At 44.5% G+C, this 25496-nt stretch overlaps 1 protein-coding gene across 4 annotated transcripts; it reads right to left on the reverse strand.

Moving 5' to 3' along the window:
- Window positions 1–477: 477 nt before the first annotated feature.
- On the reverse strand, window positions 478–15724 carry LOC132389197 (zinc finger protein 239-like). Of its 4 annotated transcripts, none has more exons than XM_059961655.1 (3): window positions 15640–15724; window positions 14533–14700; window positions 478–3924 (listed from the first exon to the last, which is right to left on the reverse strand). In XM_059961655.1, exon 3 carries the CDS (start codon window positions 3541–3543, stop codon window positions 2758–2760), a length of 786 nt encoding a protein of 261 aa, XP_059817638.1. In that variant the 5' UTR covers window positions 3544–3924; window positions 14533–14700; window positions 15640–15724; the 3' UTR covers window positions 478–2757. The 4 variants fall into 4 exon arrangements, with proteins under 4 accessions (XP_059817638.1, XP_059817640.1, XP_059817639.1 ...); XM_059961657.1 differs by having other exon boundaries at window positions 14533–14696; window positions 15640–15697; XM_059961656.1 differs by lacking the exon at window positions 15640–15724 and adding an exon at window positions 15123–15632 and having other exon boundaries at window positions 14533–14696.
- Window positions 15725–25496: the final 9772 nt, after the last annotated feature.

Below are 25496 nucleotides of genomic sequence, written 5' to 3' on the forward strand. Positions count from 1 at the left end.
ATGAGTGAAGATCGAAGTTCGGGAGTTAAAGATGGAGGAGAATCGCTTTCTACGGTGAAACCGGTTCGGCCTTTGTTTGATCCTTATTTGGAAGGATTTTGTTGACTATTCTCGCGTTAATCCCTGGGATTACCAGAAAGGATTGAGGATAGTGTGGAAGGAAAGGCCTTTAAGCCATTCTGTTTCGTAGATTCTTCGTGGGAAAAGTTCGACGTCGGGGATCGAAGCAAAGCGACGTGAAAGAGAATTTAAATCGTCTTATAAAGTCTCTCCTTTTCAATGGACTGTGAGCATATCGAACTTTTGGCAATACCACTTTAAAGAACTGTTTTTGCAATATTGCTTTAAGAACTGTTTGAGCTGCCGCACTGCAGTTGATTTCCGGTTACTATAGTGTATGTTTACTTTTGGGTTGTTTGTTTTCTGCGTTTAATAAACGTGTTGTTTGTTTAAAAAAAAACCCTTGCCGAACTCATATATTTATTGTTGCCTGAATACGTAACAATACTAATACAATCCCATCTGACATAAAATGATCGAATCCCCTCTCAACTCAGTCAGACTTCTCAGTCCTTAACCGAGCCTCAACAGAATGTTCAGAACCCTGTGGGTTGAGAGGTGCATCAACATACTAAACACAGGCAATTGGGACTGCCTCCTTTTTCTTTTTCTTCTTCAGGATAGAACAGTTAGCTATCATATGAGCAGCTTCTTACAATAGTAACAAGTAAGACCAGAATATTTCTCCTTCAACTGCTTCCCGTTATCCATACTCTTATCACTAGTCCCAGCTTTAATTTCTGGTTTACCCTGGTGATCCCTGCTACTCTTTTGGAAACTCTTATTCTGGGTCAACTTAACCTGATGAGTTAAAGCAAACTCATCTGCGAATCTAGCAGACTCCTGCAATGTAGCAGCATCCTTTTCATCTAAATACATCTTCCTGTCATCAGGGATGCACCTTTTGAATTCTTCAATTACAACCAACTCTTTCAAGCTGATAAAATCATCATTTATATTTTTATATGTGCACCAGCGGTCAAAACACAAACTTCTCACGAGCAAATTCCATATAAGTCTGGTTCACAGATTTCCTTGAATTTCTAAACTTTTGCCTGTATGATTCTGGGGCCAACTCGTAAGCTTTGAGCACAGCCTGTTTCACTCATTCATGATCAACTGCTTCATCCACTGTCAAGGCAGAATATGCTTGCTGAGCCTTCCCCTTAATTACACATTGTAAGAGAATAGGCCAACCCTCTTCTGGCCACTTTAAACTCCGACCAACCTTCTCAAAATGCTGAAAGTATTCATCAACCTCTGCCTTGTCAAGTGGAGGTACCAATTTAACTTCCAGACCATCCTCAAACTTATCACCAGAGTCTAACGCGAGACACCTTTGCTGCAATCTCTCTATCTTTTCCAGCTTGAACACCCTCTGTTTTTCAGCCTCTCTACCCTCAAACTGCCTCTGCCTTTCCGCAGCCTCCATCTTTAATTTTTCTAACTTGTACTGGAGCTCAAGCTCACTCGGTTTACTTTCAGGAAACACCTCCAACTGCTCCACTTTAAACACACCTCAGATACATAATGTTCAGCTATAATCCTCTGCATCTGTGCCTTCCTCTTTGTCAATTTCACCTTAGCAAGTTTAAACCATTTCGCAATACACAACAACACGATCCTTCTGGTGTCCTCTAATGCCTCAGAAGTTGGTGCTTCCAGACATTTATCAACATCCATTGTTGCTGATTTTGCACGCACAAATAAATCAAAAGGGATTTCCCCAATGAAATCAATAATTAATTAATCAACACGCCCTCAAATTTGTTCATATCTCAGACGCAGGCCCCAATTTTGTTACGAACAAAAACTTAGAAACAAAAGCTTTAGAAATGAACCAGCAGCAATAGACTATTCCTGGCATCTGGTATTGATGTTAAATCCATTATCTTTATTAGTATCTACTTATAATAAAGTAAATTAAGTAAGATAAACAAAAGTTAACAGTGTTATGTGTATATATGTGTGTAAATATAACTCCCAAACTATTGAGCTCAGGAGAAACAAGGCTTAGAGTCTTGAGATGGTAAAGTATGGAAGTTAAGTTCATCCACAGAATAGGTGATGAGAGAAAGATATTTGTAATCCAGGGTAAATGTCGAGAGAAAGCAATTACGTCGAATTCCAAAGGTTTCATTGTGGTAAAACGAGAGAACAGTCACTGCAGATTTTATCTGTTGTCATTTCAAATCCACATATGAATTATCACCGAAATTGACTTGTCACAAGGGGTATCATCTTCATGTGATTTATCACACCACACCCCACCAAGCGTTAACACATAAGTGGTCTTCACAGGATACGCCAAATCCGATCCACACCTATGGATCAAACAAGGTGACAACCACACATTCAATGTATGGTGAATCGATACTTAACCCACCCTTGTGGGCATAGGAAAGCTCTAAACAGTGACCCTTGGCCACTAGTTCCCTTGTTTCGATCCTTCCACTTTTCCTCCTTCATCTCCGTCTGACTCTGAGTGTCTGATTCCTCGGTTAAAACTAAACAAGCTGTGAGCGATGTAAACAAGCTGCAAGCCAGACTGATTTGCCTTCTTAATCCCTCTCTCTCTTAAAATGAATGTCCACAGTAAACAAAAGCAAGGGATTAATAACATTGTGAACTGACTGGTGTGCCAGTAGTTGGGATGACTGAATGAATCCTTTCCCACATTCTGAGCAGGTGAATAGCTCAGAATGTGTGAACTGACTGGTGTTTCTGTAGGGTGGAGGACTGAGTGAATCCCTTCCCACAGACTGAGCAGGTGAATGGCCACTCTCCAGTGTGAACCACCTGATGTACCTTCAGCTTAGATGAGAAAGTGAATCGCTTCCCACAGTCTGAGCAGGTGAACGGTTTCTCCCCAGTGTGAACATGCTGATGACTCTGCAGGTTAGATGACGAAGTGAACTTCTTCCCACATTCTGAGCAGGAGAATGGCTTCTCCCCAGTGTGAACTCGCTGATGACTCCGCAGGCGAAATGACTGACTGAATCCCTTCCCACAGACTGAACAGGTGAACGGCTTCTCCCCAGTGTGAACTCGCCGGTGTCTCACTAGTTTCGATGACAAAGTGAATCCCTTCCCACAGTCTGAGCAGGTGAATGGCTTCTCTCCAGTGTGAACACACTGGTGCCTCTGCAGGGTGGAAGAATTGATGAATCCCTTCTCACAGACTGAGCAGGTGAACAACTTCTCCCCAGTGTGAACTCGCTGGTGCCTCTGTAGGGTGGAAGATTTGATGAATCCCTTCCCACATTCTGAGCAGGTGAATGGCTTCTCCCCAGTGTGAACTCGCTGGTGACTCTTCAGTTTGGATGACTGAGTGAATCCCTTCCTACAGACTGAGCAGGTGAATGGCTTCTCCCCAGTGTGAACTCGCTGGTGTCTCTGTAGGGTGGATGACCGAGTGAAACTCATCCCACAGTCCGAGCAAGTGAATGGCCTCTCCCCGGTCTGAACTCGCTGGTGTGCCATCAGGTCAGATGACCGAGTGAATCCTTTCCCAGAAATTCAACAGGTGACCAGCTTCTGACTGGTGTGTCCACAGGTGGGATGACAGACTAAATGCTTTCTTACACAAAGAACAGGTGAATGACCTTGCCCAATGTGAACTTACTGATGTACCTTCAGTTGAGATGACTGACTGAATCCATTCCCACTGTCTGAGCAGAAGACAGTGTAAAATGATGGGCATGCCAGTTGGTCAAATGACTGAGTGAATCCTGCCCCGTAGTCTGATCAGGAAGGATGGTCGATTCAATCCCTTGCTTCACTTCTTAAATATCTAGACAGAGACAGCAAAACTGGTGTGCCATGTTTGAGCTTCCGGGAGACAAACTCCTTCTCATTTTTAACCTGTAAAAAGATTCACAAAATCCATCAAAGGATTCAGAGGGGATTACTTGAGTTGCCAAGGTTTGATCCAGCATCATACTGTAACAGTGAGGTCCCACCCAAGTTGGACAGAGAAATCATCTTCTAACTGGGCACAGTTAACTGGTATCTGGTATCTAACTGGTATCTGGAATGACCATCAATTCCCTGATGCTCTTCTTGTTTCTATAGGAATGGGGCATTTCTGCGGTCTCCAATTTGTGCCTTGGCTCAGTTTGGCTCTCTCCATTGGTATTATTCCCTGTTCCTGCTGAGCTGCATGGGTGCCTGGCCACACAGTAACTGAAAAATTCTCACACAAATAGTCTTTCTTGACATGCAGCTGGGATTTTCTGAAATGTATTATTAACTTAAAATGCCACAGTTTTAATGCCTTATAAAAATTTCCTGCTGACATGAATGGTTGGTCCGCACATCTGTTCAATGAACTTACAGTGAATTTTTCGGTTATTTCAGGCTCTTGCAGAAAAGTACCAACACAGAAACAGGCCCTTTGGGCTACCTAGCTTGTGCTAAACTATATAAACTCCCCAGTCCCACACCCTTACCATTCAGGTACCTGCACAAAACTCCTTAAATGTTGAAATCCAGCTCGCATTCACCATTTGTGTTGGCTGCTCATTCCGCACCCAGATGACCATCTGTGTGAAGAAGTTTCCCCTCATGTTCCCCTTAACATTTCCCCTTTCACCCTTAACCCCTGGCCTCTGGTTGTAGTTCCACACCATCTCTGTGGTAAAAGCCAGCTTGCATTTAGTCTATGCCCCTCTATCACAATCAAATCTCCCCTCAATCTTCTACATTCCAAGGAATAAGGTCCTAACCTGTTGAACTTTTCCTCATAACCCAAGTCCTCCAGACCTGGCAAAATCCTTGTGAATTTTCTCTGAACTCTCAGAACCTCTTTTACAAATTTCATCTACCTACTGCTGTCAGTGCTTTGGTTCATGAAGGCCAATGGGCTGAAATCTTTCTTTCCATCTCTGTCGAACTGTGACACCACTTTCAGTGAATTACGGACTTGTATTCCCAGGTCCCTTTCTTCTATAACGCTCCTCAGTGCCCAACCAGTCACTGTGGCCTGGTAGGTCCTACCAAACACAACACCTCACTCTTGTCTGCATTAAATTTCATTTTCCATTTCTCAAACCATTTTTCCAGCTGGTCAAGATCGCGCTGTAAGCCATGATAGTCTTCCTCACTGTCCACTACACCCCAATCTTGGTGTCATCCACAAATTTACTGATGCAGTTAACCACACGATCATCCAGATTACTGATATAGATGACTAAAAACAACAAATCCAGCACTGATCCCTATGACACACCACTGGTCAAAGGGTTCCGGTCAGAGAGGTAACCATCTGCTACCACACTCTGGCTTCTCCCATAGCCAGTGTCTCGTCCAATTTACTGTCTCATCTTGAACGCTGAGTAACTGAACCTTCTTGACCAACCTCCCATATGAGACTTTGTCAAGTGCCTTGCCGAAGTCCATGTAGACAACATCCACTGCCTTGCCTTCATCCACTTTCCTGACAACTTGCTCGAGAGACTATAAGATTGGTTAGACATGACCTACCATGCACAAAGCTATGCTATCCATCCTTAATCAGTCCACATCTATCCAAATACTTATATATCCGGTTCCTGCACATACGTTAGAATAACTTTCCCCCTACTGATGTCAAGCTCACTGATGTACAACTTCCTCGTTTATTTTTAGAACCTTTCTTGAACAGCAGAACAACATTGGCTGTCCTCCGATCCTCCAGTTCCTCACCAGTCACTAAGGATGATTTAAATATCTGTGCTAGGGCTGTGACAACTTCTGCACTTGTCTTCCAAAAGGTCTGAGGGAACAATTTGCTTTGCCTCACTTCTATAGACTCTGTGTCCACCTCCTGAGTAAATAGGAATGCAGAAAAAATCTCCCCCAGCTATTTTGTCTCCTCATATGGATTACCATTCTGATCTTGCAAAGGATTAATTTCTTCCCTTGCAATCTTTTTGCACTTAACATATCTGCAGAATCCATGAGGATTCTCCTTCACCTTGTCTGCTGGGGCAAACTCATGCCTTCTTTCATAAGTGTTCACTTGAATTTCCTGTATCTCAGAAGTATCTCATTTGTTCCTATCTGCCTGTATGCACCTCCTTTTTATTGATCTGGGAGATGAAAACCAAAGGGGTGATAAAGCTGCATGGTGGGGGGTGGGGGTAAGGGGGGTTAAACTAAAGTTGGAGGAGGAATGGATGCCTGAATAACAGAACAGATAGTGGAGGGGTTTGTGGAGACAGATGTTGTTCTGTCCTCAGACAAAGTCAGGAATGAAAAACGTTGAGCATGATGCAGTGAATATGCTGAGCCCTGTATATCTCAATGCAAGGAGCATGATAGGAAAGGTGGATGTGTTCAGGGCATGGATCAACACCTGGAATTAAGACACTAGGATCTGGCAACTGTGGACTGGGACAGGCTGCTTTATGGCAAAGGTGTGCTTGGTAAGTGGGAGGCCTTCAAAGCAAAATTTTGAAAGTACAAAGCAGGTATGAGCTTGTCAGAATAAAAGGTAAAGATAGAAACTGCAGGGAACCTTGGATTTCAAGAGATATTGAGACACTGGTGAAGCACAAAATGGAGTTGCATAACAGGGATAGGCAGGCAGGTTCTTTTGAAGTGTAAAAAATACAAGAGAACACATTAGAGATAAATCAGGATGGCTAAAAGAAGGCATGAGGTTGCCATTACAGAAAAGATTAATCATCAAGGATTCCAGGGGTAGATTAAGAGCAAAAGGATTGTAAGGCACAAAGTTGGTTCTCTGTAAGACCAGAATGGCAATCCACGTATGGAACCAAAGCAGATGGGGCAGATCTTAAATATGTTTTCATCTCTATTTACTCAGGAGATAGACAAAGGTTCTATTGGAGTGTGAAAAAGCCACATTAAAATCATGGACACTGTACAGATTAAAGAAGAGATGTTATTTCACTGTTCAACATAGAACATTGAGCATAGAAATCTACATCATATTCCAGGCCATTCAGCCTACAACATTGTGCCAACCACGTAACTTACTCTAGAAACTGCCTAGAATTTCCCTAGCAAATAACCCTCTATTTCTCCAAGCTCCATGTGCCTATCTAAGAGGCTGTTAAAACACCCTATTGTATCTGCCTCAACCACCGCTGCTGGCAGTGGATTACACGCACGCACTATTTTCTAGGTAAAAAACTTACCCTTGCCATCCCCTCGGTAGCTATTTCCAAGCACCTTAAAACTATGCCCTCTCGTGTTAGCCATTTCAACCCTGGGGGAAAAACCTCTGACTATCCACACGATCAATGCCCTTCATCACTTTATAAACCTAAAAAAGGCTCTGAGCATTAGAAAGTAAGTTTGCTTTGAGGATCTGTTAGAATTATCAGGGTATAGATAGGGTAAATGCAAACAGCTTTTTCCGCTGAGGTTGGGTAGGATGACAACCAGAGGTCATGGGTAAGTGGGGAAGGTGAAAATTTAACGGTACCATTTGGGAAAGCTCTCTAATGAAATGGTCGTGAGAGTGTGGAATGAGATGCCAGCAAAAGTGGTGAATATAAGCCCGGTTTCAACAATAAGAGAAGTTTGATAGGTACTTGGATGGTAGGGGCATGAAGGGTGATTGTCCCAGTGCAGGTAGTTGAATTAGACAGCTTAAATGTGTTCTCGGCATTGACTAGGTCGGCCAAATAGCCTGCTTCTCTACTGAACTTCTCCATGTTTCTATGACAGAGAAGCTGGCCAAATTTGTAAGGGGAAAGGTAGCAGTGACAACAGAGCAGCAATGGCTGGAGTTTCTGGGAGCAATTCGGCAGCTGAGTGATCGATGCAGCCCAATGAAGTGGAAGCATAGGAAAGGCAGGAGAACACAACCATGGCTAAAATGAGAAGCCAAAGCAACATAAAAACCAAAGAGAGAGCAAACAACCAAGAGCAAAAACTATTGGGAAGCTTTTAGAAACCAACAGAAGATGACTAAAAAAAAAGTCAGATGAGCTCGCATGGATTTATGATTTGTAGTCATTAATGAGTCTTGGTAGCACCCAACAGTCTGAGGCATTCAGAAGAATAAAATATCCGGGGCCTCAAAATCTCTTGAAAACCAAGGTTCCCTGCATCAGTTACCTTTCAACTGTTATTTTGATAGACACATACAAACTCAACTCCCTCAAAATTTCACTTCTGAAGGCCTCACACTTACCAAGTACTCCTTTGCCAGAAAACAGCCAGTCGCAAACCACACTTATCAGATCCTTTCTGATGCCATCAAAATTGACCTTTCTCCAATTTAGAATATCAATCCATGATCCAGACCTCTCTTTTTCCATATTTACTTTTGAATCTCATGGCATTACGATCACTAATTTTTGTCATCAGCCCTGGATCATTTCCTAACAGCTTATTGCACACTTCTACATTGGGAATCCTACGCACTGATTAATGGCACATTTGACAAACTTTACCCCATCTAGTCCTTTTACATTATGGGAGTCCTAGTCAATATATGTAAAGTTAAAATCACTTACTGCATCAACCTTTGTTTCTTGGCATGGTCTGCAATCTCTCTAAAAACTTGTTCCTCTAAATCCCTCAGACTATTGGGTGCAACAAAGTCCCAGTCATGGCTACAATATCATAATGCCCTGTCCTCAGCTCATCTGGCTTTCCTACGATGCTTCTTGCTTTATGATATACACAGCTCAGCACATTCATCGCACCATGCTCAGCCATTTGATTGCTGATTCCATCTGAGGACTGAACAACATCTGACCAAGCCTTTAAAGGCGGGAATCTGTCCCCCCAGTTTAACTCCCTACTGCTCCAATACTTACCAACTAAGTTAGCCAACATGATTAAAACAAATAACATGGATGGCCTGACAATGACCAAAATCGAATGTGACGAGCTTTAACATATTGTTGGGACCTGACTTTCAAATCCCAAACAACCCTGAAGGGAACTAATATTAAAGGTGAAGATGTTCAGTGGGAAGAAGGACACAAGAGGGCAATATCTGGGGATCAGAAATGGGAAGAAAAACCTACCAAGAGACAGGTGGGGACAACAACCCATATTCAAATTAACAAGCTAGGATGCTTCCTGCCGTGAGTACCATCCCTCAGGAAGAGCCCAACGGAACATTGCAAGTTGCTGGAATTCCAATTCCGTTTATGATTGATATGCCGGCAACCACAGCCACTCTCAATCAGGAAGTAATATCGGAAAATGGATTCCAGCTATGAAACACTACAAGCACTCTGTCTGGGTTCGAAGGCACGGAACGCACGTATTCACATACACAGCCACTGCAGGTGGAATTCCACGGGGATTGAGTAAAGCCAGTATTATGCACCCCTCTAGGGACAAAGTTCCCAGTCACATTAGAGTGGATAAAGGAAGAGAGAACAGTGCATTACTGGCCGAAGTTCCGGATTTCCTTTGGTGACAAACAGGACAGGTGGTTCCCCATACCGTGAGGGTTTGCCTTGGGTTCAAGCCAAAGAGCCTAGGGTTCCTTGCCTACACCCTGATGAAACAAGCCTCCAGCACCGAGGGAGGCTGGCCAGACTTGGCCGCATGCCAACTCTGATACTGGAAGGACTCAGGTGAAGACAGGACATCTGGTAAGACACTCTTTTAATATTGACCGAACCCAAGAGGCTGTACCCCATCTCTGCGCAATTTCAGGCCATGAAATTGGCCTTGCTTGTTAATTTCTAAAACTGCCCCCCATCTGGATCACCATGAAAAGAGGACAGAGATTCCCATCCATTCTGCTATATCCCCTCAAGCCCGAGGCAATGTTTTATGAGAATGGAAGCCCTTTTGTGGATCCAGCAGGGAAACAATATTCTGGTGATGCGATAGTAACTGACAGTGAAGTAATTGAGCAGGACTCTTTTGAAGCAGCTGTCTCGTCCAGAAGGATGAGCTGTTGCTCTGACTTGTGCCTGTATCCTAGCAACAGATAAAATTGAGAACAATTACACGGACTCCCGTTATGCATTTGGAGTTGTACATGACTACCGGGCTCTCTGGGAACATGGGGATTCCTGACTTCCTCTGGCCACCCCATTAGTAATGTCACCTTTGTAAACAACTTACTCACTGCTCCACAGCTACCTTGAGTTCTGGCCATTATTAATGTGCGGCCCACACCCGCATGTCCAAACAGGTCACTAAACTCAATCCTTTAGCAGATTACACAGCGAAAAGTGCTGCACAATCCTCGATAGTTGTAGTCCTCTCAGGTTCCCGTCAAGCAATCCTCCATGACTCAAGCAGAACGGGTTTGCCAGACATGTGGGAGGAGCGTACTTTTCAGGGGGACGCCTCTGAGGAGGAGTGCAAGCTGTGGTTCCAGATGGGGTGCCAGAAAGTCCCCAACCTAGGTTTTTAGATCACCACAGTGGGACAGGTTTGTGTCCCTACACAGTTTTTACCTATATTGGTCAATTATGTACACACCTGGAAAAGGAGGAAATGGTTGTTAACCTGCACCCTGCACACCGGGTACGACTCCCTTGACCATTTTCGTGTCTACAAGTTGATGTTACTGAATTGCCTAGAGTACATTGCTATAGATACTGCTTAGTTATTATAGATGCATTTAATAGATGGATTGAAGCTATTCCAACTACCAATAATACTGTTATGACTGTTGTGAAGGTATTATTATGGGATATAATTCCCAGGTACGGCCTGCCAGAGATGCTGAGCTCTGACAATGGCCCACACTTTGTGGTGAAAGCAAGCGAAGGGGTATGTAACAAACTAGCTATCAGGCAATAATTCTACCGTACACCACCCACGGGTTGCTGCTATAGTGGAAAGTGTCAATGGCACTCTGAAGAGTAAATTGGCCAAACTAACAGCGGAGACTGGACTCACTTGGTTGAAGGTCCTACTGTTAGACCTATTCCACATGAGGGTCACCCCACAGGGGAAAACAGTGTTGTCACCAACTCAGACCTCGGTGGAGAGGACCATATTAGGTGTTACTGACCACTCCACAGCTCTGAGACTGAAGGGGCAATCTCGATGGATACATCGAACAGATTATAAACGTGTTACTGAAGGAACTGGGTAGAAGGACTCTCTTGGACTAAAGGAAAAAGAATTGGTTGATAGTGGTGTGACGAACCTCTAGGTTTCTTGCCATGGACTGTCATTTGAAGAGACAGTGCCTGAGTGACATCAGCCACCAGCTTTCTTGACTCTTGTTTGATTCTTACTGAGAGAGAGGGAGGGGTGGAACTATTTCACTCTGCAGCGTGTTTACACTTGCTCACAGCTTGTGTTTACATAGCTCGCAGTTTGCTTTATTTAAGCAAGGACAGTCAGACGGAGAGAAAGAAAGAGGATGGAAGGTTCGAAACAAAGGACCTAGTGGCCGAAGTTCGCTGTTTGAACTCTCCTGTGCCCACAGAACAATACTGAATGTGTGATTGTCACTTTGTTTGATCCACGGGAGTGGATCTTTATGTTTGGCAGTGTCCTGTGAAGACCACTTGTGCCAACCCTTGCCTGGGTGGTAACTCACTTGTACAGGGTACCCCGTGACAAATCACTGTTGGTGATAATTCCTATAATCCATATGGGGATTTTGATGGAGTATCCCGTGGCTACCACTTTTGTTAACCCTTAACTGGATTTGGGTGTGTTATCTGGTGACCACTTGTGAGAAAGGTATTCTGTGGAAATCACTGTCGGTAATACTTTGTGTGTTGGATCTGGATTGAGAGTACCTTGTGGAATCTACCTGTGTGTTAACCCTTGCCTGGGTGGTAGTTCCCTTTGAAGACGGTACCTCTGTTATCAGCTAGTTTTGGTGATAATTCAAATGTGGATTTGGAACGAAGACGGATAAGATCTTCGGCGACTGTTATCCTGTTTTACCACCGTGGAACTTGTGGAATTGGAAGCAATTGCCTACTCTCGACATTCACCTTGGATTACAAATATCTCTCTCTCATCATTTATTCGGGGGATGAGCTGAACTTTCATACTTTACCATCTTCAGACTCTAAGCTTGCTATTCCCTGAGCTCAATGGTTTGGGAGTTATATTTACACATATGTATACACATAACACTGTTAACCATAGAACACTACAGCACAGTACAGGCCCTTCAGCCCTTCATGTTGTGCCGACCCATATAACCCTTAAAAAATATACTAAATCCACACTACCACATAACCCTCTATTTTTCTTTCATCCATGAGCCTGTCCAAGAGGCTCTTAAATAGCCCTAATGTTATAGCCTCCAACACCATCCCTGGCAAGTCATTCCAGGCACCCACAAACCTCTGTGTAAAAAAAACTTACCAATGATGTCTCCCCTAGACTTCCCTCCCTTAATTTTGTACATATGCCCTCTGGTGTTTGCTATTGCTGCCCTGGGATACAGAGACTGACTATCCACCTGTCTATGCTTCTCATAATCTTGTAGACCTCTATCAAGTCCCCTCTCATTCTTCTACTCTCCAAAGTGAAAAGTCCCAGCTCTGCTAACCTTGATTCATATGACTTGTTCTCCAAACCAGGCAACATCCTGGTAAATCTCCTCTGCACCCTCTCCATAGTGTCCACCTCCTTCCTATAATGAGGTGACCAGAACTGAACGTAATACTCTTAAAGTGTAGTCTCACCAGAGATTTGTAGAGTTGCAACATGACCTCTCTACTCTTGAACTCTATCCCCCTGTTAATGAAGCCTAGCATACCATAGGTCTTCTTAACCACCGTATCAACCTGTGCAGCAACCTTGAGGGATGTATGGATTTGAACCCAAAGGTCCCTTTTGATTGTTTTGATTAAGTTGTTATAGTATAAGTAGATACAAATAAAGATAGTGGTGTTAATATCAAAACCAGACTCCATGTCTGGTCTATAGCTGCTGGTTCAATTAAATTGTTACAGGTATGTAACACTGGTGTTCGTGTTTATGTCTTTGAGAGGGATCACCCCAGCATCTAGGGTCCCCATGTTAACACATTTCTGTATCTCTGTCACAACGATGCCGAACAGGTAGTACTAGGGGCCTGCTGGGTTTGTGCCGAAATTCTGCAGCATAGTAAAACTATGACTCCAATGTCAGTAATCCTGCTCAACCAGAGTGAGGAACTCTCAGCCTGGGCTTTCACAAATAACGCCAGGGGAAGAGAGATGAGGAACTGGGGTCCAGTCAGAGATGACTGTGGCTGTCAGTATTCTGAGGGATGGTATCTCAGGCTCCTACCAAACACAACTTCCTAGACTGGGAAACATGCATCCTGACCATACTTGCAGGTGCCCAGCAGCGGAGAGGAACAACTGAGACTGAGTGATTTTGGATGATCCCTTTTCTCTCCTATGGAGTAGCCAGGAATCCACCAAAGATAATCAATTTGGCTACAGCACTTGAGGAGCTGGCCACAATACTGCAGGGGCTCTGACAGAAACACAGGCCCAAGAAAACAGACAATTCCACTGAAACGAGTGCAATCCAGCAAACAGTCGTACAGAATCATTTGGCTTTAGATTTTATCCTCACTGAGAAAGGGGGAACCTGTGCTATTAGTGACATAGAATGCTGCACCTATATCCCTGATGAGTCTACCAACATTACATCCCTTTCCGAGCACACTGCCAGGGAGATTGATAGCATCAAGAAAGTAGGGCAGGATTTACACAGGTTCACCGAAGGGTCGAAATGTTAGTATTTGAAGGCCTGTTTGGTAATATGTGAGGCATGATATTGCATTATGGCTTAATAGTTGTGCACATCATTGTTATATTTAATGTTGTGCACTGTTTTTATCCATTGATAAGTCAATGTTGTACACGGTTGCTTTCTCTGTGAAAAAATTACTGCTTGATCATGTAATGATCAAAAGGAGGGAGTGGTGAACTATGTAAAAGGGTTAACACTTCCTTAAACAATAGCCGCCTGTTCTTCTGAAAGAAATTGCTGATGATCAGCCAATGTACCAAGCCATGCTGAGCCATATTTCTTCTTGAGGGTAGCTAGCTAGGGTTTCTGGATGTTTATCTGAATTGTGCACTCATGCGTAGAGATAGGACAGCTTCAATCTGTCCTCTGTGTGTAAGCCGTTATGACTATTTTGTAATTTATCTTAAGGGGCTGTAATATAGTAAATAACCAGCCTGCCTGTGGTGGGTATCTGGGTACCTGTGGTGTAAGGGGAATTGTTAGTCAGTTAGTGGATTGGGCGGGAACAGTCATAGACTGTTCCTGTTTGAGCGACTAACTGAGTAAGTCCCAGGTGCTTGGAGTAAAGAGTTTGTATTTATATGGTCTTTGAGTGACTTTTTCCAGATTCGACTTCCACAGAATGGCAGTGGTTTTAAAGGGCTGGGCTGCTGGAAGCACATTACCAGACCTGGAGTGATTGCAACTGGATCTGACAGAGGCATAACTGGTTCTGCTGGGCACATTCAGTCTCCCTCCAACTATTTCTCACCTTCCTTTGTACAGGTATGTAATGTCTAAAGGACCAGTGTTTGAGTAAATGAGTCTCACCAAACTTTCTCCTGACTGAATCACTGGAATCTCCGAGTCAGATGGATTCTCTTCAGTTGATGCTCTCAATCCTCTGGCTGGTTCACTTGTTGATGTTCCCTCATCTTCAGTCGTGGTTTGCTTCCAGTTGGGTTTTTTATTCCAATAAATCTCTCACCGCAGGTCTAACTTTAACATGAAAAATAATGAAGCACATTGACAATAGTAAGGAGAACCAAACATTTCTGCTTAATGCTACTAAGAGCAAAACTCATTGAAATTTAAATGTTGAATATAATGATCTCAGTGAACAATCTTTTATTGTCCCTCACACTTCACAAAAAGATATGGGAGAAGAAGGAGCCATCATTCAGTCATGGTAAGACACAAGACACAGGAACAAAATTAGTTGATTCGATCAATCTGGTTTGCCCACCATTCAACCATGGCTGATTTTCATTCCAACACCTTCCTCCGTAACCCTGAAGCTACTTAGCAATCATCAATATATTAATCTCTGTCATAAACATAACCAAATGGCAGCCTCAACTACCCTCTGCGGCAACAAATTCCACAGATCAGACATCCTTTGGCTGAAGAAATTTTCTCACCTCAATTTTAAAGGGAAGCGTCTTTATTCTGAGCCTATGCTGTCAGATCACAGACTCTCCGTCTAATGGAAACATCCTCTCCATGTCCACTGTATCCAGGCTTTCCAGCATTCGGTAGGTTTACTTAACCATACATCCCTCCACCAACCCCACTGTCCCTCTGAACTCCATTGAGCACAGGTCCACAACCATCAAATGCTCCTCATACATAAAGCCGATCATTGCTGAGATTATTCTTGTAAACCTTGTTCGCAACACACCACGTGATCGTGCGTCACAAAGCGGAGGGCGGGGCCGATCTGCGGCGCACAGTCTCACGTGACCTGTTGGCGGGACTCCCCTTTCAGTGCTGAGAAAATAGACAGCCTGGGCTCCTGGTTTGGATCGCTTAATTCCGTGAAGCCGATACATTTCTGACGAGCCCAGATAACTGGGTACTAAATGAGTAATAGGCCCTCATTTCGGGGCTCAAGGCCAACATCGGATCTCCCCGCTCGGGATCGGTCTCAATACTCACCGATTCTTCTGCCCCGAGACAGTGATCCCAAATCCGCAGAACGCAACCCAGCTGGAGACTGTGAGCATGTGCAAAGATATTGGCGCATCATCCGGAGGGCGGGGCCTCGGAAGCGACGCAGAGTTGCAGCTCATCTGTGGTTAAATGGGAGGGGCAAATCGGATCACGTGACTCCTCCTCGCGCGCGCGCGCGCGCGCTCTCTCTCTCTCTCTCTCTCTCTCGCTCTCTCTCTCTCTCTCTCTACACCCACCCACCCCCCCCCCACCCTTCCCGGGGCAGTGACTCCAGCTGTCCATTACTCTTTGGAAAGAAGCAAACATGCCACTCACATCTCCTCTCACCCTAAATGTATTAGACATATCACCCCCAGGAAAAATATATCGTCTGTCCACTCTATTTATTCCTCTCGTAATCTTATAAATGTCCATCCAGTCTCACCGCAGTCTGCGCCGCTCTGGAGTAAACAACACAAGTTTGTGCAACCTCTCGTTACAGCTCATGCCCTCTAATCCAGGCAATATCCTGGCAACCCGATTCTGCGCCCTCTCCAAAGCCCAGATATCCTTGTGAGAATGGGGGCGACCAGAACTGTATGAAATACTTCAGATGTGGTCTTAAAACTGTGTTACGAACTGTTACGTTTTAGAGACGAACCAGCAGCAATAGAGTTCACACTGGAGTCTGGTTTTGATGTTAAAACCACTCTCTTTATTAGTATCTACTTATAGTAACAACGAAATAAAGGAAAGGTAACAGTGTTATGTGTGTATATGTGTAACTATAACTCCTAAACTATCGAGCCTGAGGGAACAAAGCTCAGAGTCTTGAGATGGTAAAGTAGGAAAGTTCAGTCATCCCCGGAATAAATGATGGCAGAGAGATATTTGTGTTCCACGGTGAAACGTAGAGAAAAGGCCGTTACTTCGACATAACCGTCGTCGAGAATTTTATCCGTTGAATCTGTCCATATACGAGTTATCAGCGAAAGTGACCTGTCACAGCAATACCGTCTACCAGGGGTTACCGTACAACATACCCAGGCAAGGGTTAACACAAGGGACAACCATACACGTTCGTTGTGGTTCTGTGCACCAATGATCAACCCACTCTTCTGGGCATAGGAGAGTTCCAAGCCACAGCTGCAACAAACTGAAGCTATCAGCTTTTCCAGTCTCTCCTTCTCTCTTTAGACTGGCCGACTGCCTGTCTGCAGATCTCTCTCTCTCTCATGGTTAATCCACAGTCAGCGCTGTCAGCCTGTGACTGACGTCATAGTCCCGCCTCCTCACGCCGGCGCTCTTAAAGAAGCAGTCACAGAACGACCGCAGGCTCGTAACGGCTGCAACACAACTTCCCGACTTTTGAACTCAATGCTTCAACTAATAAAGACAACCACGCCATTTGCCTTCTGAACCACCCGATCAATCTGTGCAGTCTCTTTCAGGGAGCGTTGAACTTGGAGTCTGAGATCCCTCTGATCATCAACAGAGTTCAGGATTTTTCATTTAACAGTGTACTCATTGTCTCATACATTCCAGCTACCGAGCTGCCGAGATTATCATCACTAATCAAATCTCACTGAGATTTCTCAGGTCCTGTTGAATTTATTGCCAAGTGCACAAGTACGGGAAGGTACAGGTACAGAGAATCACTGACTTGTGGCAGCATCACAGGCAAGTACATTCAGATAACACACGGAACAAACAATGATACGATTCTCTGTCAGTAACAATCTATTATCTATAAATATGTCATTATCCGTATTTTAAATACAATACGTTCTGTCATATTCAATATTAAAATGTGCAATAACGGACTTGGAAATGTTGAATTTGGTCCCTGTTTCCATTCCTCCTGTAATCCACCACCAGCTCCTTTGTTTCTGTCACAATGAGGGAGAGATTGTTATCTTGACACCACTGTGTCGGGGTGATGACTTCTTCTCTGTGGGCTGTCTCGTTATTATTTGAGATTAGGCCAGTCAGTGCAGTGTCCTCACATATTTAATAAACTGATTGGAGCTGTGGGTGGCGACACAAGTCATGGATATACAGAGAGTAAAGGAGGGGGCAAGGAGACACCCCTGTGGGGTATGTGTGCTGAGGGTCAGAGAGACAGAGGTGAGGGAGCCCATTCTCGCGATCTGACAGGAAGTCCAGGATCCAGCTGCACAAGACAGGGTGAAGGCCGAGGTCTCTGAGCTTCTTGTCGATACGTCTCGCCTTCGTATGGCTACTGCTCTGCCCATGACTGCAAGGAACTGCAGAGAACTTTGGTGCGCAGAGAACATCAGAGAAACAAGCCTCCCCTCAATGGACTCTTCCTACACTTCCCCTGCCTCGGAAAAGCAGGCCATGTACTCAAATAACCTCATAACCTGGACATTCTTGCTGCAAACCCGCTCCCCCATCGGGGAAGAGATACAAAAGCCTTAAAGCGCGTTCCACCAGGCTCAATGTCGGCTTCCTGTCTGTGGTTATAATCCAAATGAATGGTCTTCAGTCCGATAAAATGGACTTAACCTCACAATGTAACTCGACGTGACCCTGCACCAGATGTCTATCTACACTGCACTTTCTCTGCAGCCATAATGCTTTGTTACAGTTATTGTTTTGTCGTATATCAGCTCAATGTACTGTCGTAATATATTGATCTGTGTGGATGGTACGGCAGGCAAGATTTTCACAGTAGCTCAGTACGTGATAAGAAAAAAACGAATTCCCCATTTTAATTGTGTGGAAATATTAGACAGACTGAGCGTCTGCTTTGGAACCTCAGGAGGAAACTTAACTGAACTGTTGTCATTTCTTTGGAATGCAAATAAATAGAAAAGGCTTCAATCTCGCATTACGATCTGCGGTAACTGGGATCAGGTGACCGGTGATCAGTTTACCACCGACAGATGCCGGGGGGACATAATAATCAGAAAGTCCCTAGTCGCAGCCGTATAAATAAAATGTGATATCAGTAGGTGTGTGGTGCATGACAATACACAATCGGTGCCGGAGTAGGCCATTCGGCCCTTCGAGCCTGCACCGCCAGTCAATGTGACCATGGCTGATTATCCACAATCAGTACCCCGTTCATACCTTATCCCCGTATCCCTTGACTCCGCTATCTTTAAAAGCTCTACTTAACTCTTTCTTGAAGACATCCAGGGAATTGGCCTTCACTGCCTTCTGCAGCAGAGTATTCCATAGATCCTTATCCCTGTGGGTGAAAATTTCCTGAACTCCATTCTAAATGGCCTAGCCCTTATTCTTAAACTGTGGCCTTTGGTTCCGGACTCCCCCAACATTGGGAACATGTTTCCTGCCTCCAGTGTGTCCAATCCGTAAATAATTTTATCTGTTCCAATCAGATCCCTTCTCATCCTTCTAAGAATGTGAAGGAGATAGACAACCTGAGCAAAGTCACAGATTGATGAAGGGGAGGAATGATCCATTTTGATACAGAGGGAAGCGGAGAGTTTGATATTGTTCCTGATGCCGGAACTGTAGCCAGTTAGAAGATGAAATCTTGTTCCTCCAAATTGTTTTGAGCTGTGACAGAGTTTTTTTTTATCAGAAGACACCATGGAGACTAAAATTATCTGAGTTGAAATGTCCTTCACCCACTGACGTGCTTTGTAAACAGTGTAGAGAAGTCAAAGGATTTGTGTATGGGAATCTCAAACACAACAGCACGTTAGTTCCGCTGTATCTGTCAGTTCGCCAGTACTTGAATGCCACCGATCCTTGAATGTGGAGGCAGAGATGTTGGGGAAGACAGCGCCCCACTCGCTGCAAGGAGAGCCCGAACACGTGTCCACGTCCGCGATCTGATTTGATACATTGCCATGACTTGATAGCAGTGTGACGTCATTCACTGACGAAAGGTCTCGGCCCGAACGTTGACTGCTCGTTTCAACGGATGCTGCCCGACCTGCTGAGTTCATCCAGCTTGTTTGTACCTGTTGATGTCATTCACTGGCTCTCATTTTTGAAGGGATTCAGTCGGCCATCGCAGATACACCAGCAGCTTCGCACTGGGAAGCGGCCGTTCACCTGCTCCGTTTGTGTGAAGAGACTCATTCAGTTAACCCACCTTGTCATGCTCCGGTGAGTTCACAATAAATAGAAGCCACATTTCTGTCCGGAGTGAGCAAAGAGTTTTACTCAATCATCCCGGCTGCTGCAACGCCAACAACTTCACATCAGGGAATAAGTTCAAATCAGCTCCGTGTTAAATGTTTTACCATCACGGTGACAGAAGGCAGCTGCAGGTTCATGAGGGACAGTTACTGTGAGATTCTGCAGTTCCTGCGACTGCTCATCGCACCCAGGATTGAACCCTGGTCACTGAGCATTGGAGGTTTCTGTTCTGCTGATGTTAGCCTTGAACTAGACTGGTGTTTAATATTGTGGATCCGTGAAAGATAAATCAGTTCTGTATTCACTCCACTGTCTCAGGTAGTTACTGTCTTTACCACACTCACAATGTACGCTAGAAAGGCCACTCGGCCTATCTTACCCCTGCCCATGTTTCTGTTCCATATCAGTACATCAAAACCTATCCGTGCCATTCCGCTATCACTCTCCCTGAGATGATAGGTTTCAACTAGTCACACACAGTGGGATAGGAGATTTCCGTTGAATTTCATAGAATCATAGAAGTCTACAGCATATTACAGCTGTGCCGACCATGTAAATTACTCTGGTAACTGTCTAGAATTTCCCTACCGCATAGACAGCTATTTTCCTGAGTTCCATTTACCTCTCTAAGAGTCTCTTAAAATACCCTATTGTATCCGCCTCTACCACCGGCGCTGGCAGTGCATTCCACACAGGCACCACACTTTGTTTTAAAAAACTTAGCTCTGGCATCTCCTCTGCAGGTACTTCCAAGCAGCTTAAACCTATTCCCCCTCGTGTTAGCCGTTTCAGCCCTGGGAAAAAGCCTCTGGCTATCCACACGACCAATGCCTCTCATCATCTCATACACCTGCATGAATCTCCTGCATGATTTTCTCCGGGCTGAACAAGACGATGAGCTCAATGTGGTTTTGACGTTCTTCAGGGCTCCGGACGAAGTTGGTTAAACTCCTTCTTCCCCGCTCTTTTCAACGTTTTGGGTCATTTTCACCAATTTTAAAGGACTGTGCCTCAGACAGCTGGGTTGCTGCAATTGTTACGTACCAGCAGCAATAGGTCACTAATGGAGTCTGGTTTCGATGTTAAATCCACTATCTTTATCAGTATCTACTCCAAATATAAAAGATTAAACGAAATAAACAGAAGTTAACAGCGTTATCGTATATATATGTACGTACGTAGAGCTTCCAAACTATCAAGCTTGGGAAACAATGCTTAAAGTCCTAAAATGGTAAGGTAGAAAAGTTCAGTAATCCACGGAATACGTGAGAGAGGGGAGAGATTTATAAATCCACCCGAACATGTAGAGAGAGGGCAATTACGAAGAATTCCACACACATTCCACGCTGGGTAAACGAAATATCAGTCGCCAAAGATCTTATCCGTTCATTCGTTCCGAAATCCACTTCGAACTATCACCAGGTGACAGTGACAGGAATACCGTCTTCAAGTGGTTACCGTAGAACACCCCGATACCAGGTAAGGGCCAACAAAAGTGATACCACAGTATACTCCAGCAAATTCACAAATATGGATTATACGAAGTGACAGTCACACATCCGTTGTGCACGGCGTGCCGATCATGAACCCGATTTTCTGGGCATTGCAACCCATAGCAGTGACAAGCGGAAGTTCCAACAACTTCCCTCTCTCTCTCTCTCTCTCTCTCTCTCTCTCTCTCTCTCTCTCTCTCTCTCTCTCTCTCTCTCTCTCTCTCTCTCTCTCTCTCTCTCTCTCTCTCTCTCTCTCTCTCTCTCTCTCTCTCTCTCTCTCTCTCTCTCTCTCCCCTCTCTCTCTGCCGCAGCTTGTGTCTGACGTCACAGTCCCGCCTCACTCAGACATTTAAAGCGACACTCACAGTAAACGAACCTGCGGTCTCGCAACACAATGCATCTCTAAAGTCTGATAGTTGACTAGCTAGTGAATCTTCCATGGTGCAGTCGGAAACCAAAGAGTTGCCAGCCTTAGTCAGGGCTTTGGGGCTCCAGAGAGAGATGGGGCCTGGAGTTCACGAGGAGGAGGTGGAATCAAACCAGCAGGCTGTGGCTACAAAAGAAAGATCGGAAACATTTGGAAACAGGTTGCCCGAAAAAAAAAAAGGTGGTTAATTTCTGGAAAATAGTAGTGGAAATTAACAGATCAGGCAATAAATGTGGAGAGGAATAAATAGACAACGTTTAGGCGGAGTTCCTTCTGCATTTTGTGTGTGTGCGTCTCTGTATTTCCAAAATGCAGAATCTCCTGCGTTTCAGATCTGCATTATACTTTGGCATGAGATACACGTTGATACTGAGTATATTGTTTATCAGAGCCGCTTTCTGCGTTAAAACAGCTGCAGATTTTTCTATACACACGAAAAAAAATGAGGTACGGACATTAAACCAGTGCTTGCAGAAATGTTTAATGGCACCGTGACTACCCATAAGCCCCTGCGTTATAGTTTTTGGCCGGCATTGAAGCACAGATGAAATGCGCAGGCGTCAGGGTTGTGGCGTCTCTGAGTATGACGCATGCGCACAGTACTCAGAAGGCCTTTGAAATATCGTGTGCAGGTAAGAGCGATTTTCTGTCTCTTTACCTTAAACACCGATTTCGGGGCAATTCCTGTGACCCGCAACCCCAGGAGAGTCCTGCTCTCTTCCCTCTCTCTCAGCCCCCGATCCGTACACGGGCCCCAGGGAATGGGAACCGATGGTTCTCAGACAGAGCTGAGCTCCAGCTTGGGAACTCAGAGAAAGGGCACAAAATCTTTTACATCACCAGTTGAGAAAATCACCTTTGGTCTACCTCCAGTCGCAAGCAAGAGGAAATCTGCAGATGCTGGAAATGTAAGCAACGCACACAAAATGCCGGCGGAATTCAACATTAGCACTTTTTTCCATAGATTCTGCCTGGCTTGCTGAGTTCCTCCTGCCTTTTGTGTGTGTTGCTTGTTCTAACTCCTCTTGCTCTGGACTTTTCTACCAGTGAGAACATGTTTTATCTCATTCTGTCTGGGTACATAATGATATCAAACACCTTTGCCCTGGCAACAAGTAGCATTCACATCACAGATGTGCCAGACTACAATGAGACAGACTACTGCCCTTCCCTTCATATCCATTGGCATTGCCATCACTGAGTTCACCACTGTCAGTCATTTGGGGGTGGGCTCAGGGGAAATATTTATGTCCAATATAGAAACTGTTGTTACCTGTGTGGATTGTGGTGATGCAAAAGTTGCTGGAGAATTTGCAAGTGGGCAGAAGTGGAGTGATATTTGGAAATCTGACTTTTTAAAGTGTAATTTAGCAAGCAAACCACATATGAACAAAGTGCAAAAGCTCTGGTGAGAAAATCCTTCATTACCCTGTTACGTACCCCGTAACTGGGTGTCTTACCAGCAAAAATAGAAGTATCCGTTTATTTTCAAAACAGTGTTTATTAGTAAAATATACAAATCAATATCAACAATGCAAATATACAGATAATACACGTTAGCAATACTAAACTTAAAAGTGTGGGTATAATAATAATCAATAATAAACAAGCTATCGTTGTCTAGGGGATAATGAATTGTCATATGTGAGTATAAAGTTCAGTTCATACAGGCTGAGGTAGTTGTTGGTTGATGTGTTGTAATTGTCTTGCAAACCTTCCTTTACGATCTTGATCTATTGATGTGTTGCTGTGGCCATTCAGGTATGACCCCTATCACCTTTAGCTAGACCGTTCTTCTATGGTGGACTCGTCACCCAGGCAAGGGTGGACACACCCACAAGCCCCCACCGGCCTCGCTATAAACACTGTGAGTTAAAATTCTTCATTCGGTCTCTGATGTCACCAACTTTTCTCGTGGGTTCCAACACTTAAACAGTGCTCACTAGTGTGTCTCTTGGTGCGTCTGAGAGGTGTATCCCCAGACCTCACTTTTATCCCTACTCACAGGCTCTCAGGTGTCAATCAGTTTTGAATGGCTGAGCCCATCAAACCAGCCCACTCGGGCTGTCCACTGAGGAATTTTAATGAACAGAATAGTACCAAGTAAACAGCCCTCTCCGGAGCCGTGAGTCTTACAGGAGTCATAATATGGTCTCTCTCCCCCGGTGTTATCTAGCCCCTGCCTGAAGCAAATGTTCCATTCCAATATGTTTTGCTCCATCTCTTTCTCTCTCATTAACAGGCTGGCAACAGTAACGGTTTGTAATTCTCCCAGGGGAGGGGGACATGGGCAACCCTGCACCCTTCTGCCCATCAGAGCTGTTCATCCTTCGTAACAACCTGTTCCAGGCCTGTTAAACCAGTTGCGTGAGAGTGCAGATGAACTCGATTGAACCCAGAGGAGATCAAAGTTCCTATCGACAGTGATTTGCTAGCTATTAAAATGAATGCCTCTCCATATAAAATTCACTGTGCGCATCTTGTCACTGGCTAAAAATGCACAGTACAAGATTTATGTGCACACTGGTCATTACAAATTAGGGGGGACATTGGTGGGTAGGTGAGGAGACCTCCAGTGTCCTTGAGGCCCTCACCTACAAGATGTGCATCCAGCTGCAGCTTGTAACCCTGCACTTGAAGGTGTTGGAACTTGAAATGGATGAATTCTGGATCATCCAGCAGTTGGAGGGCGTGATAGATATTACATGAAGAAAGGTGAGTTACACACAAGGTGCAGGACACAGGAAATTGGGTAAGAGTCAGGAAAGGAAATGAGGTTAAATAGCCATCGCAGAGTACTCTTGCGGCCATCCCCCATAACCACAGGGGGACCACTTTAGAAACTGTTGAGGGGAGTTGCCTGGCAGAGGAAAGTCAAAGGGGTGAGAGGGGATTGGTGAGTTAGGGGTGCAGAACAGGAAGGGGTCTAATATTCTAGCAGTGAGGCTTGCTAGAGCTAGTGTGGGGGAGGGTGATGTAAATTGTAAGGGGAATAGGAGGCAGAATGACAGAACAGATAGTGGAGAGATTGAATTGAATTGACTTTATTATGCGCATCCTTCATATACATGAACAGTAGGAACCTTTATATTACATCTCCATCTAAATGTGCAATGTGTAATTTATAGTAATTAATAATAAATAGGACTGTCAATACAACATGAAAGTGCAATTGTATCAGCATGAATTAATCAGTCTGATGACCTGGTGGAAGATGATGACCGGAGCCTGTTGCTCCTTTTGCTTTGGTACTGTTTCCTGGATGGTAGCAGCAGGAACAGTTGGTGTTTGTGGTGAATTGGGTCCCCAAAATCCTTTGGGCCCCTTTTACACAGCTGGCTTTGTAAATGTCCTGAATAGTGGGAAGTTCACATCTGCAGATATGCCGGGCTGTCCACACCACTCTCTGTAGGTTCCTGCGATTAAAGGAAGTACAGTTCCCATAACAGGCAGTGATGCAGCTGGTCAGGATGCTTTCAATTGTGTCCCTGCAGAAAGTTATTAGGATTTGGGGCCCCATCGCAAACTTCTTCAGCCGTCTGAAGTGAAAGAGGTGCTGTTTTGCTTTTCTCACAACATAGCCAGAATGTGCAGACAAAGTGAAATCTTGGTGATTTTTATACCAAAGAACTTAAAGCTGTTCACCCTCTGAACCCCAGATCCATTGGTGTCAATGTAGGTTAGTCTGTCTCCATTCCTCCTGTCGTCTACAATCAGCTCCTTTGTTTTTGTGATAATGAGGGAGAGTTTGTTTTCTGACACCAGTCAGATGTTGTTCAGACCTCAGACAGAGTCAGCAATCA

The sequence above is a fragment of the Hypanus sabinus genome, unplaced genomic scaffold (genome assembly GCF_030144855.1).
Source record: "Hypanus sabinus isolate sHypSab1 unplaced genomic scaffold, sHypSab1.hap1 scaffold_497, whole genome shotgun sequence".
NCBI lineage: Eukaryota > Metazoa > Chordata > Chondrichthyes > Myliobatiformes > Dasyatidae > Hypanus > Hypanus sabinus.

Excerpts from the sequence above, each read along its gene's own strand:
- LOC132389197 (XM_059961655.1), bottom strand. The coding sequence starts at position 3,543 with ATGGCACACCAGCGAGTTCAGACCGGGGAGAGGCCATTCACTTGCTCG.